This window comes from Castanea sativa, chromosome 8, assembly GCF_040712315.1.
Source record: "Castanea sativa cultivar Marrone di Chiusa Pesio chromosome 8, ASM4071231v1".
In the NCBI taxonomy this organism is placed as follows: domain Eukaryota; kingdom Viridiplantae; phylum Streptophyta; class Magnoliopsida; order Fagales; family Fagaceae; genus Castanea; species Castanea sativa.
Genome location: NC_134020.1, coordinates 32,270,906 through 32,282,901, shown reverse-complemented (window position 1 = coordinate 32,282,901; position 11,996 = coordinate 32,270,906). Strand labels below are relative to the sequence as shown.

The following is an 11,996-nucleotide window of genomic DNA, read 5'->3' as shown; positions in this document are numbered from 1 at the left end:
GAAAGGGCTGATACTCTTTGATATGATCCTAGGATTACCTAGTATTGTGGGGAATGCTAGATACCTAGCACTATATACTGGAAGCTTCCCAAAGTTTTGACAAACTTACAATTGAACTGACTAATATGTATTATTAATGAGCTATTAAGTTATAAAATATTTGGAAATTATAAAAAAAAAGTATGATGATAAGAGAGGTATGTTGAATGTGTTATAAGTTTGATGGGAAGTTTATGATCAAATATTTTATAGTCTATTTGAAGATAAGGTTACTGAATTATGTTTAAGTTCCTTATTATGTCATTTTATTATTATATGAAAGGAAAATGAAGTATTTTCATCTGAAAGTTCATAAGTTATTTTAAGAACAATATGAATAGTATGAAAGCTATTTTATCAAAGCTAGCATATCCATAACATATTTGATTTACATGCATTCTTATTAAAGGCCCATAAAGCTTAAAACCTTACTGGGTTTTGCAGCTCATCCTATTTTATTTTAGTGCACAAGTTCTTTTTTGGAAGCAGCGAGAATATTAGAGGGGGCAATGATTCTGTGATTCTTGTTTGTTAGAATGTATAGTTTTTTTTTGGTTGTATAATAGTTTAGCTCTTTTGTTGTATAGGAGGAATCAAGATGTACTTAATCCTTGAGCACAAATGTGATTCGGAACCTTAGTTTGTTTTGAACCCTAGTTGTACGTCTTTGGGGTTATGTTTGTAAATAAGAGTTTTGCTAAACGTTTAGATATGTAATATTTACACGAATATCTAAAGTTTCAGCCAAGTGGTAATCTTGCAAAGTTCAAATGAAATGAAGTTTCAAGATTTTCATCATTTTTGTATATTATGGCTTTTATACAAGAAAATAAGCAAGAATACAAGAAACAATTCTTGATAAGCACCTTCAGTTTAGGTTGGTTCGTGTTAGTATTGTCGTAAACTTGATATTAACATGCCAGTCATGCTTTAAATTTTGAATTACAGGTTTGCGTGACATGTAATGCCTATTCTTTTTACAATTTGCCAACAATGAAAGAATATATATAAACATAAGTTCATTTGTAATGTCCTTTTCTTCCTTTACTTTAAGTGAGAACTGAACCTACAATCTCTCCTTAGTCTCTTACCATCTTAGCCGATGCCTATGGCCTATCTAGAGATAAGTTTTCCCAGAGTCCCAAAAACAATCCCAATATCAGATTGCAAAATTACACAACTTATAAACATAAAGTGGTTTCTTATAATAATACCAATAAACTACAAGTGATTAAATCAATTAAAATCTTGTTGAATGTACTGAAACAATTGAAAATTAATAATTAAATCAACTAAAATCATGTTGACTGTGTTGAATCAATTGAAAAATTAGAAGTACTTTTAATGTATATATGTCCAAACCCAAATTACAACATAAAAGCACATTTAATGTATGTCCAAAGGCCAATTACAACATAAAAGCACTTTTAATGTGTATATATCCAAAAAAAAAAAAAAACCAAGCACTCACTGTACATACTTGAGCACCAAACATACAAAGAAAAGAATGGCAATTTAGGAACTAAATACAGAGTTAGCCCACAAGCCTTTATGCTAGTGCACCTATACTTATCATCTATAGAAAAGATTTTAGCTTCATTGCCTGTTAACTGTACTAGTGCTATAGGTCATTATTACCATAAAAAAAGCATATGGAACTTAAAGCTATAGAGAGCATGAATGCTTACTTTTATATGAAGAGTGCCATATTCTGTTTCCAAGCCAACAATGCCCTACAAGAAAAGTCAATATATATAAAACTAAGAGACACCACTAGGCCAAGACTTGTTTCATCAATGTGCCGATTTCATCAATAATCATATAAAGGGAAACTTTTACTTTATCAAAAGAGTGAAACCTGACTCTGGTAAAATTGTCCGAAAGACAGCTGAAACAAAATGTAGATCACAAGAATGTTGATATATGATATTCTACTTGACCAATTTTTCATAAGAAGAAAAGTATTTTTGGATACCATTATGTTGTTGAGTAGGAAAATATTTACTGATTCTGATGCTTTGTGGTGAAGAAAGGATGCCATTATTAATAGTTTGCATGACAATGAAGAAATTTTGTATTTATACTACTTTACAATCACATTGCACACCTTATACATTCATTCAAACTCTTTATATTTGTGGCCCATTTGAGTAGTACCCCTAATTATCACACTTATCCAAAAATAAAAAAAGTAGTACCTCTAGTTTTTGCAAGTTCCTATGCAGGATGAAAACTCCCTTTGAAGTGGGAAGCAAAGCACTGCCAAAGCTTTTAATAAAGCTATGGGGCATTGCAGAAATGTATCTAGGACTTGCTTGGGTGACAACACTTTGAATTCTGTAATATTCAAATTTTCCAACTTTCACGGAAACTAACAACTATGTTTCTAGCAATTCACAACAATACATGAAATTGCCTAATATGGGTAGAATAAACATAATCAGAATTATTGTCATAGCATATAATATATTGGTAAAATTGCAATCCATGTCACAAATGCATACCCAACACGAAACAAACTAATACCAACCTGAATATAATCTGTAGGTAAGGTTAACTTGCACTAAATAAATTTCCATTTAATTAATTGTAAAAATCAAAATAAAAAGACAAAGACAAAGACAAAGAAACAAGATATTCCCAAATTAAAATCTTGGGCTCAAACTCCTCACAATTCGACTTCTTCTACAGAAAAGTCAGACAACCAAAAAAGAAGAATGCATTAACATTGAAAATTAAAAATTAAAAAAACAGTAGGATCTTTAAAAGTGAAACATGGTGGGATTGAACGGATACATCATACATGTGCTTATAATTTGTATAATAAGAGTTATCTTAACTGTGTCGAAAGAGTGACCCGTGATGACAGTGGCCACAACGGCGACTAAGCCTTATAACTGGAACTCTCCGCCATCTCTCTCTCTCTCACTCTCTCTCTCTCAAAAAAATTTTAGTTACTAATAATCACTGGGGACTGACTAGGACTATTATATGGAATTCCATGTCACAATGTCACTCGACACAACTCTCTTTCTCTTTGCCTTTGATGCTACTATGTTTTTTATTACGTGTGTTTTTAGGGGGTTTGTTTGAGATTCTTAGAAGTATTATGGGCTATATGAAGATGGTGGCAGTCGGTGGGCGGTGGCTGGTGAGGATGGCCGTGAGGATGGAGAGAAAGAGAGAAGAAGAGTGACGGCTTAGAGAGAGGGAAACAAATTTGGGGGAAAAAACCTAAGTAAAAAGTCAGATTTTGGCTTTGGGGGGAAAAAAGCTAAGTGAAACACATTAGGAGGGAAACAAATTTTTGGGAAATTTTGGGTGGGAAAAATAAAAGAAGACAGATTTATTTTGAGGAAAAAATAAAAATAAAAGAAGACAATTTTAATTAATTACCATTTTTGACTAGCAATTACCATTTTGTCATGCATTTTGTAATTGTACATGAATCAAACACATCTATATATCTAAGTGATTTAATGAGTGCAAAATATTAAGAATCTAATATTAATGAGCTATGAAATAAAATTTAAAACCAAAAAAAAAAAAAATCACATATACTCAATAAAAATCATCACACGTTCTATCTTATTAAAAATTAAAAAAAAAATAATCATAGCTATTATTAAATTTATGTAAGAATTTTAATATGTGACTAACTAAGTTTACTTTAAAAAAAAAATAATATGACTAATTGGATGGTTAGATTAAGAAAACATAACCATACAAGTACACAACACATGTCCATTACGCACCATACTTAGATTTGAAATCTAACCGTTGGATTTGAAGAGTGTAATGAAAGGTTAGTTTTGGTAAATTATGGTCACAATTAAACGGTTGGATTTAGAGAAAGGCGCGGTCAAAGTTTAGTCAAAGTTTGTCAAATCTGGTCAAACTTAATAGATAGTCCCAAGACCACTAAACTTGGTGGAATTTATATTCAAATCTTAATCAATAGGATTAAAGAGTACGGTAACATACTGATCTTAGTGAAATTTGAGACCAATTGGATAGTCAAATTGAGTAAACATAACCATACAAGTACACAACACATGTCCATCATGCGCTATACTTAGATCTGAAATCTAACCGTTAGATTTGAATAGTATAATGAAAGATTAATTCTAGAAAATTATGGTCACAATCAAACGATTAGATTTAGAGAAATGCGTAGTTAAAGTTTAGTCAAAATTAGTCAAACCCGATCAAACTTAATAAATGGTCTCGATACCACTGGACTCGGTGAAATTCATATTCAAATCTTGATCATTAGGATTGAAGAGTATAGTGAGATATTTGTGTTAGTAAATTTGACCCCACTTGGATGGTCAGATTGAGAGAATATATATAACCATATAGGTTCACAACATATGTCCATCACGTGTCATTCTTAGATTTGAAATCTAACCGTTGGATTTGAAGAGTGTAATGAAAGGTTAATTCTGGTAAATTACGGTCACAATTAAACAGTTAGATTTAGAGAAATGTGTGGTCAAAGTTGGTCAAACCCGATCTAACTTAATAGATGCTCCTGATACTACTAGAATTGGTGAAATTCATATTAAAATCTTGATCATTAGGATTGAAGAGTATGGTAACATATTGGTATTGGTAAAATTTGAGAACAATTAGACGGTCAGATTGAGAGAACATAGTCATATAAGTACACAACACATGTCCATCATGCGCAATACTTAGATTTAAAATCTTACCGTTGGATTTGAAGAGTGTAATGAAAGGTTAATTTTGATAAATTATGGGCACAATTAAACGGTTGGATTTAGAGAAAGCGCGGTCAAAATTTAGTCAAAGTTGGTCAAACTTAATAGATGGTCTCGAGACCACTAGACTTGGTGAAAATCATATTCAAGTCTCGATCATTGGGATTGAAGAGTATAATGACATATTAGTGTTGGTGAAATTTGAGATCAATTGGATGGTTAGATTGAGAAAACATAACCATACAGGCACACAACACATGTTTATCATGTGCCAGACTTAGATTTGAAATCTAACCATTGGATCTGAAGAGTGTAATGAAAAGTTAATTTTGGTAAATTGTGGTCACAATCAAACAATCGGATTTAGAGAAAGGCGCGGTCAAAGTTGAGTTTAAGTTGTTTAAACCCGGTCAAACTTAATAGATAGTCCTGATACCACTAGATTTGGTGAAATTAATATTCAAATATTGACCATTGGGGGCTTCAATCAGCTGGTGGCAGCGATGAGTGCTAATAGAGAGAGCCCTAATCTAGGGTTTGAGAGTGAGAATGCATAGTGGTGGTGGGAAGATTGATCTTTGGGTATTGAGATCAACGATGTGAGATTTTAATTTGAGAGAGAGAGAGAGAGAGAGAGAGAGAGAGAGAATGTGTGTGTGTGTGTGTGTGTGTATTTTTTTAGAAGGATACAATCGGATGAGAAATGAAAAGGTTAGGGTATAAATTGATAGATTTAGGTGGGGGGAGGGGGGGGGGGGAAGGGAAAAAAATTGGACTAATTATGGGCAATTCAAAGGTCTATTGTGGTGGTCACAAAACCGCCGCTATAGACTGAAACAAACGCTAGTAAATCTTAGCTATAGTAACAGGTTTGTGGGGTGCCATTATAACTAGGTATAACGCTGCTAAAACATACATATTGCAGCGCTCCATCAACCTACCGTTGTAGTACGCCGCAAAAGACCAGATTTATAGTAGCGGTCCACTTGAACGCTGCAATAGAGTTGATGTATAGTAGCGGTCCACAAAAACGCCGCAATAGGTGACATATAGCGGGAATTTTTCGCACCTGCTGCAAAAAGTCCGCCGCAATAGATCAGTTTTCTTGTAATGTTTGAGACATAAACTCGATAGTTTTCCTAGTTACTAATATAGTAGTATTTGATTGATATTAAAAATGAAAGATCGATTTTTTTATTAGTTTGATATTATTTAATATATTTGATTCTCAAAGAACAAATAAAATATCCAATATTTTTATAGCATGTATTTCAATTTCCCCCCTTATTTTATGAGTTATTAATATAATTGTTTTTGTAATACTTTTATATATTTCATGTAGAGGTACTCAGGTGTGGCTTGAAGAATTGCCTGAGGATATAGCCCAACTAGTTTACTTTGATGTCCACTGATGTTCTTTTTCGTTTAATATGAATAAAGGCCCAGCCCATTAGGCTGGCTTCTCAAAAAAAAAAAAAAAAAAAAAAAAAAAAAAAATATATATATATATATATATATATATATATATAATATCATGTCTCACTATATATATTATATGGTTTAAGTGAGGAAAAGAGAATTTAAACTGTAATATCACGTCTCATTATTGATATCAATATATCACGATCGGCATCTCGCCTTTTCTCACATTGCTAAAAGTCAAAGGGATTTTTGTCTTTAATTTCATTTTTTTTCCTCTATAAAATGAAGCTTTTTTCTTGTCAAGATGATAACCGTATCTATTTATAAATACAATAAGGTTGACTATAAAAAAAATTAGTAACTCTTTTCATGATTAGTTATATTATGATTAATGTATAATAAAAGTTACTGGTAAATTTATATGAGAATAATATGTTGCACCAATTATAACTAATAATTTCAACAAATTGTGAAAAATATAGTAAAATTGATTTCCTATAGAATTACTCTTAAAATTTAAGATTTGTGCAACTTGAAACCTCTTGTTGTTTCCAAAGATATTCATAGTTCAAATACCACATTTCTAATTATTGTAACTATTGAATTAAAAATAAAACAAAACATTGCTCATGTAAAAACATGGAGCTTATTCTTTATGACTCCATATTGAAGAGGAAATCCCAAAAGAAGTAACCAAGGCAAAAGGAAATTTATTATATTTAGCAATAATCCAAACAAATTTCAAGTTCTACAAATAAATAAGTTTACGAAATTCCACTCAAAGTTCTATAGCATAAACAAACAAATTGCCCTCTAGTGGGGCTAGAATTGGAAATTGGTTTTTTCAATAGAAAGAGAAATGAATCTTCAGTAATTCATTTCTATTTTTTTCCTATAAAATCACCTCCACTAATTATTCATCTTCCTGCAGTTCTTCCTGATTTCACCACTCAATCCAGTGAGAGGCTGTAAGTCTCCCATTTTGATAATTGCCTCGACAAAGTCGAAGTAGAAAGTCTTAGTATCTTCGCTATATTTTTTAACCAATGAATCAGTGGATCCACCATTGAACAAATCTTGATCTGAGCGGAGAAGACCCTTCTGGCTGATGAGGTTCTTGTAGTAATAGTTGTCAAAAGCTGTAGGAGTTTTGAGGTCTAAAGGTGAAATCTTGTTATCTCCTGGAAGGCCACTAGTCCTTGGACATGTATTCTGCCTAGTCTTGGCAAATGATCTATCAATATTGGTATCGTTATATATGCGATCTCTAAAATTTGTACACCTTACTTGCCCAATTGTGTGGGCTCCTGCCATCAGGTATACAAGAATACGATGAGGAGCATTATAATGTAAACAATTTATCTTGGAAAAAGATTATCAATATATATATATATATATATATATATATATATATATCTTGGAAAAGGAAAAAAAAGGTATATTAGATTTTTTTTTTGAGCATATTAAATATTTAGGTATTTATATTTCCAACATTTAGAATATGATCAAGTTACCTTTGGTATAACTATTTGTCAATATTATACAAATTAAGTGAAGTTTTGAAGCTCTACTGATTGATTATAGGTTCTATGTGTTCTTAATTATTATGCTTTCGAATTTGAGTAGTGCTACATTCATAAATTATTTTATAACATTTTTATAAAATATTTTTACAAAATAGTGTTGTAACTAACTTCTTACTAGTTTTCATTTAGGCTACAATTAATATCATTTTTTTTATTTACCAATAATTACTTACCACATCAGCAGTTTGTAAAAAGGTTCGTATCTTTAGCATACTCATCAAATTTTGTATGTATAAATTGTTATTTATTATCCGTTCTATTAACTCATGCTTTGTTTATAACTAGCAAAAAGAAAAACAAAACTTGAAATTTAAACATTATCTAGATTATACATTGTAAAGATGGAGGGTGTAAACATGAAATATAATCTAAAAGTAGGATTGTCAAAAAATATGTCTATTTAGAATGTTATTGAGAGTTATAACATTTATGAGTGTTGTTATATCTTATGTAACTTAGCTCAACTTATTTATCAAGCCTACTTGATTAGGGATAGAGTAAATATTCACACAAAATAATGGAAGAGAGAGAGAGAGAGAGAGAGAGAGAGAGAGAGAGAGAGAGAGAGAGAGGCATACCGGACAAGGCAACCATGTCTTTGGTAGAGAGACCTTTAGCTTGAAATCTATTAATGAGTTTGCTAAGGGTAGAAGAGGGGGGAGGGATGACCCCACTGTTGGCAGCAGAAAAGCTTGCTGTTTTGGAATCTCTTCTTCCAAGCTTGACGTCCCATTCGGGACCACCGAGCTGCATAATGTTCAACGTGTTTCCAGTAATTAATAGACGCTATCAAAGAGGACCAACATGTAATATCAAGAAAGTTATAATAAATTTTATTATAAAAAATTTCGTTATTGAATTAGTCATGTACACTTCACACGATTCTAGATATTCACATGGCATCATCAAATGATATAAGTATTGGACAAAAATCAAAATATGGTAATAAATGTGGTTGATTTAGAACATAATGAATAAACGTTTTAATTATCTTTTCTACCAAAAAAACTTGTAATTATTTTTTCTTTTTGAAAAATTGTTAAAGTTATTATAAATTTTTTATAAAAATGATAAATGAATGTAATTAATGATACTAAAATAATATAATAAATAAATATTTAAATAATTTTCTTGCGATTTGTGATTGTAATACTTACATAATTAAAACTATTATTATTATTATTATTATTGTTGTTGTTGTTGTTGTTGTTGTTGTTGTAGTTTTTGTTTTTATTTTTTGTATTTTTAGAAGAATAAGAAGATTTATACCACAAAAGTTTGTATTCACTCTATAGTATAGACTGTAGAGCAGGTAGCTAATCTAAATTATAGCTGCTTATGATTTCTTTCTGAGTAATGGTAGCTTACTGAAAATCCTACTAAAATTTTCTTTTACAAATAAACAGGTACATATATACCGTCAAATTGTCACCGTATGCTTGTTAAAACTAAGCTGTGTCAGATATTTTGTTTTTATATTAGTGTTTTGTCAGTTTTATATATTTTGGGGTTGGTTTTATGCCATTTTTCTTATGGAAAAATCTAGGATCACATAATTTTTCACAATTTTTTATTATAATTATGACGTGATAAAATGTGATTGGTAAAAAAAAATGATAGGCTTATGTGTAAGTGCTAGTTCATTACTCATAATCTGCAATATCAAAATTATGACAAAAAAAATTATAAAATAATTTATGATCTTAAAAATACAATTTTTTCTATTTATTTAATTTTTTATAAAGTAGGACCATGTTATTTTAACCTTAACTATGTCAATTCATTAGATAGTGTCGTATCACATTATTACGCAACAAGCACATCAATTTACAGTGTAAAAACTAATACTATTTTTTAAAAGTTCGCTTTTTCTTAGTGCATAGTTAATAATGAACTCACAATTTTGACAGAGTCCCGAGCAACAATGGCTAAGATATCAGCACATGAAACCACTCCGGGGCATTCTTTCTCGATCTTGGACTTTATTTCATCAACAACCTCGAATCCCCTAATCGATCCATTGTTGGGAGCTGCTGTCTTCTCGCCTGTGAAAGTTGGAGTGTCATCCAAGAGTACCGACCCATCACAACCCTGTCAAGAAGAAAAATACAACGAAGCTTTGAATTATTTGACCTTGAACAGAACTCATGATGAAGCTGGAAAAATCTGGACACCATGTAATTGTTTGTGTACTTCACATACTTCTTTAAACTCTTGTAGAATTATTGATTTCACTATTAGATGGACTTAAGTTAGCCCTACCAAAGAGGCAGTCTTTTATGACTTTCATTATCAATTCACTTGACAACTTCTGCATGCCATGCATGTGCCCAAGATCTGAGCATGATGACTTGTTTCATGTCAAGTCATATGTATCATGCTGCCATTTCCTAACCAACCACGGTTAGATTGGCCGCATTTATTATTATTATTATTATATAACATCTTGAATCTTGTTGTATTCCTTACGTAATTTTACAAATTTTACCATATGAGTCTTAATAATTAATAAGTCACCAATTAAAAAAAATTCAAAATCAAATATACATTTATTATTTTATTGAAGTGACTTAGATCATATTCATTGTCACATTATTTTATATGCTTTAATTTTTTTTATAAAAATTGTAATAATTTTTTAAATATTTTTTCATATAAAAATAGTGTTTAATCAATTATAACTTATCGCCTTAATAAAATTGTAATAATAGAATTTATAATAATTTTAACATTTTCCTCATAAATATAATGTTGCATCAATTATAACTTATAACTTATCGTGAAAAGATTGTATCCATAACATTTTTATATTGTTAAAGTAATCTATTATATATGTTTTGCCATCCATTCCATTTAATTTAGTAATTTAAAAAAAAAGAAAAAGAAAAATGGACTCTACATATGAACAATATTATATTTTTCGCATGCTGTTAAAAAAAAAAAAAAAAAAAAAAAAAAAAAAAAAAAAAAAACTGGAGGCCTTTGAGCAACCCAGTAGATAGAGGAAAAAGGAATTTACATTGACAAAACAATCATGAAAGTGGAGGCGAAGCAGAGAAGCACCCTGGCGGGGTTGTTTTGAAATCGCAGAATGCACAACCGATTTAACGGTGCTAAACACCTTTGGACAACTTTCAGAGTAGAAATTTTTAGAGAGTTGAGCAGAGGAGCTCCCCGTGAAAATCACGAGAACGGCAAACAGTGGCGGAGCCAGAGGGGGGCGAGGGGGGCACCTGCCTCCCCTGACTCCACCTCAAATTTCCTTCTATATGCAATTGTAATATTAAGAGACTGACCATCTGACATAGGAAAAAGAAAAGAAAAAATGACTACAAATCACTTGAAACTTAGTGATTTTGACACAAGAAAAAGAAGGTAAAAAAAAAAAAAAAGTTTTCTCAAACATCAAATCATATCCCATTTTCACCTATTTTATTGTTCTTGTAAGCTTTTGTCTTGTCCCACGTTTGACACCTATTTCACAATTTTTTTCTTTTTTAATTTCCATCATTATTTTCATTATTAATAAGTATTTTATTTTTAAATAATGCTAGAGATATTGCAAATTTTACTATTTATATCTTACAAATTGGCGTGTCACCAATCACAAAAAATAATCACAAACATATATTCATTATATTGTTTAAATAACACTAATTACATTTTTACTACATCAGTTTGTAAACTTTTTGTTGTAGATTTTATAGTAACTATGAATTTGTTATTTTTGTTTATTTATTTTAATGATATGAAATATATTTATTTTCTTATAATTTTTTTTAATTTATTTTGTTATTATTATCGATCAATATTTGTTAGATTTATTTCACTTTAAATGTTGTCTTTTAATTTTGCCCCCTCTGAACCAAAATCCTGGCTCCGCCACTGACGGCAAATGAGGCTATGAATAGGAATGAAGAGGCAGAATGAGAATTAGAAGCAGCCATTTCGTCGCTTAATTTGATTAAACTTAGAAGGAAGGCAGTGTTGAGTGTGTGCCAAGAACTTCGTAGGGTATTTGGGTTATATAGAGGCCTAAATGAGAAAGTTTCGCACAGAAGCAGGTATGTAATACCTAATCTTTAAGACTAGTATTTGGCCATTTACATGGGTATATATAACATTGTTTAATCTCAGCACCTAGAAATTAATGAAAAAGCAAGCAACAGCAATGAATTTGATTGAATGATATAATGATAGAGTTTCAGCCCAGAAACACGTTTAC

General features: G+C 30.8%; 1 protein-coding gene across 1 annotated transcript; it reads right to left on the bottom strand.

Moving 5' to 3' along the window:
• Nucleotides 1-6,913: 6,913 nt before the first annotated feature.
• On the bottom strand, nucleotides 6,914-11,718 carry LOC142606212 (peroxidase 4-like). The gene is made up of 5 exons (XM_075777596.1): nucleotides 11,627-11,718; nucleotides 10,791-11,013; nucleotides 9,671-9,862; nucleotides 8,350-8,518; nucleotides 6,914-7,492 (listed from the first exon to the last, which is right to left on the bottom strand). The coding sequence occupies exons 1-5, from the start codon at nucleotides 11,716-11,718 to the stop codon at nucleotides 7,095-7,097; spliced, it is 1,074 nt and encodes a 357-aa protein (XP_075633711.1). The 3' UTR covers nucleotides 6,914-7,094.
• Nucleotides 11,719-11,996: the final 278 nt, after the last annotated feature.

Excerpts from the sequence above, each read along its gene's own strand:
- LOC142606212 (XM_075777596.1), bottom strand. The coding sequence starts at position 11,718 with ATGGCTGCTTCTAATTCTCATTCTGCCTCTTCATTCCTATTCATAGCC. Across the intron at positions 9,863-10,790 it reads TTCATGATTGTTTTGTCAAT|GGTTGTGATGGGTCGGTACT; the intron begins GTAAATTCCTTT and ends TCTTCTTGACAG. Across the intron at positions 8,519-9,670 it reads CTCGGGACTCTGTCAAAATT|CTCGGTGGTCCCGAATGGGA; the intron begins GTGAGTTCATTA and ends AACATTATGCAG.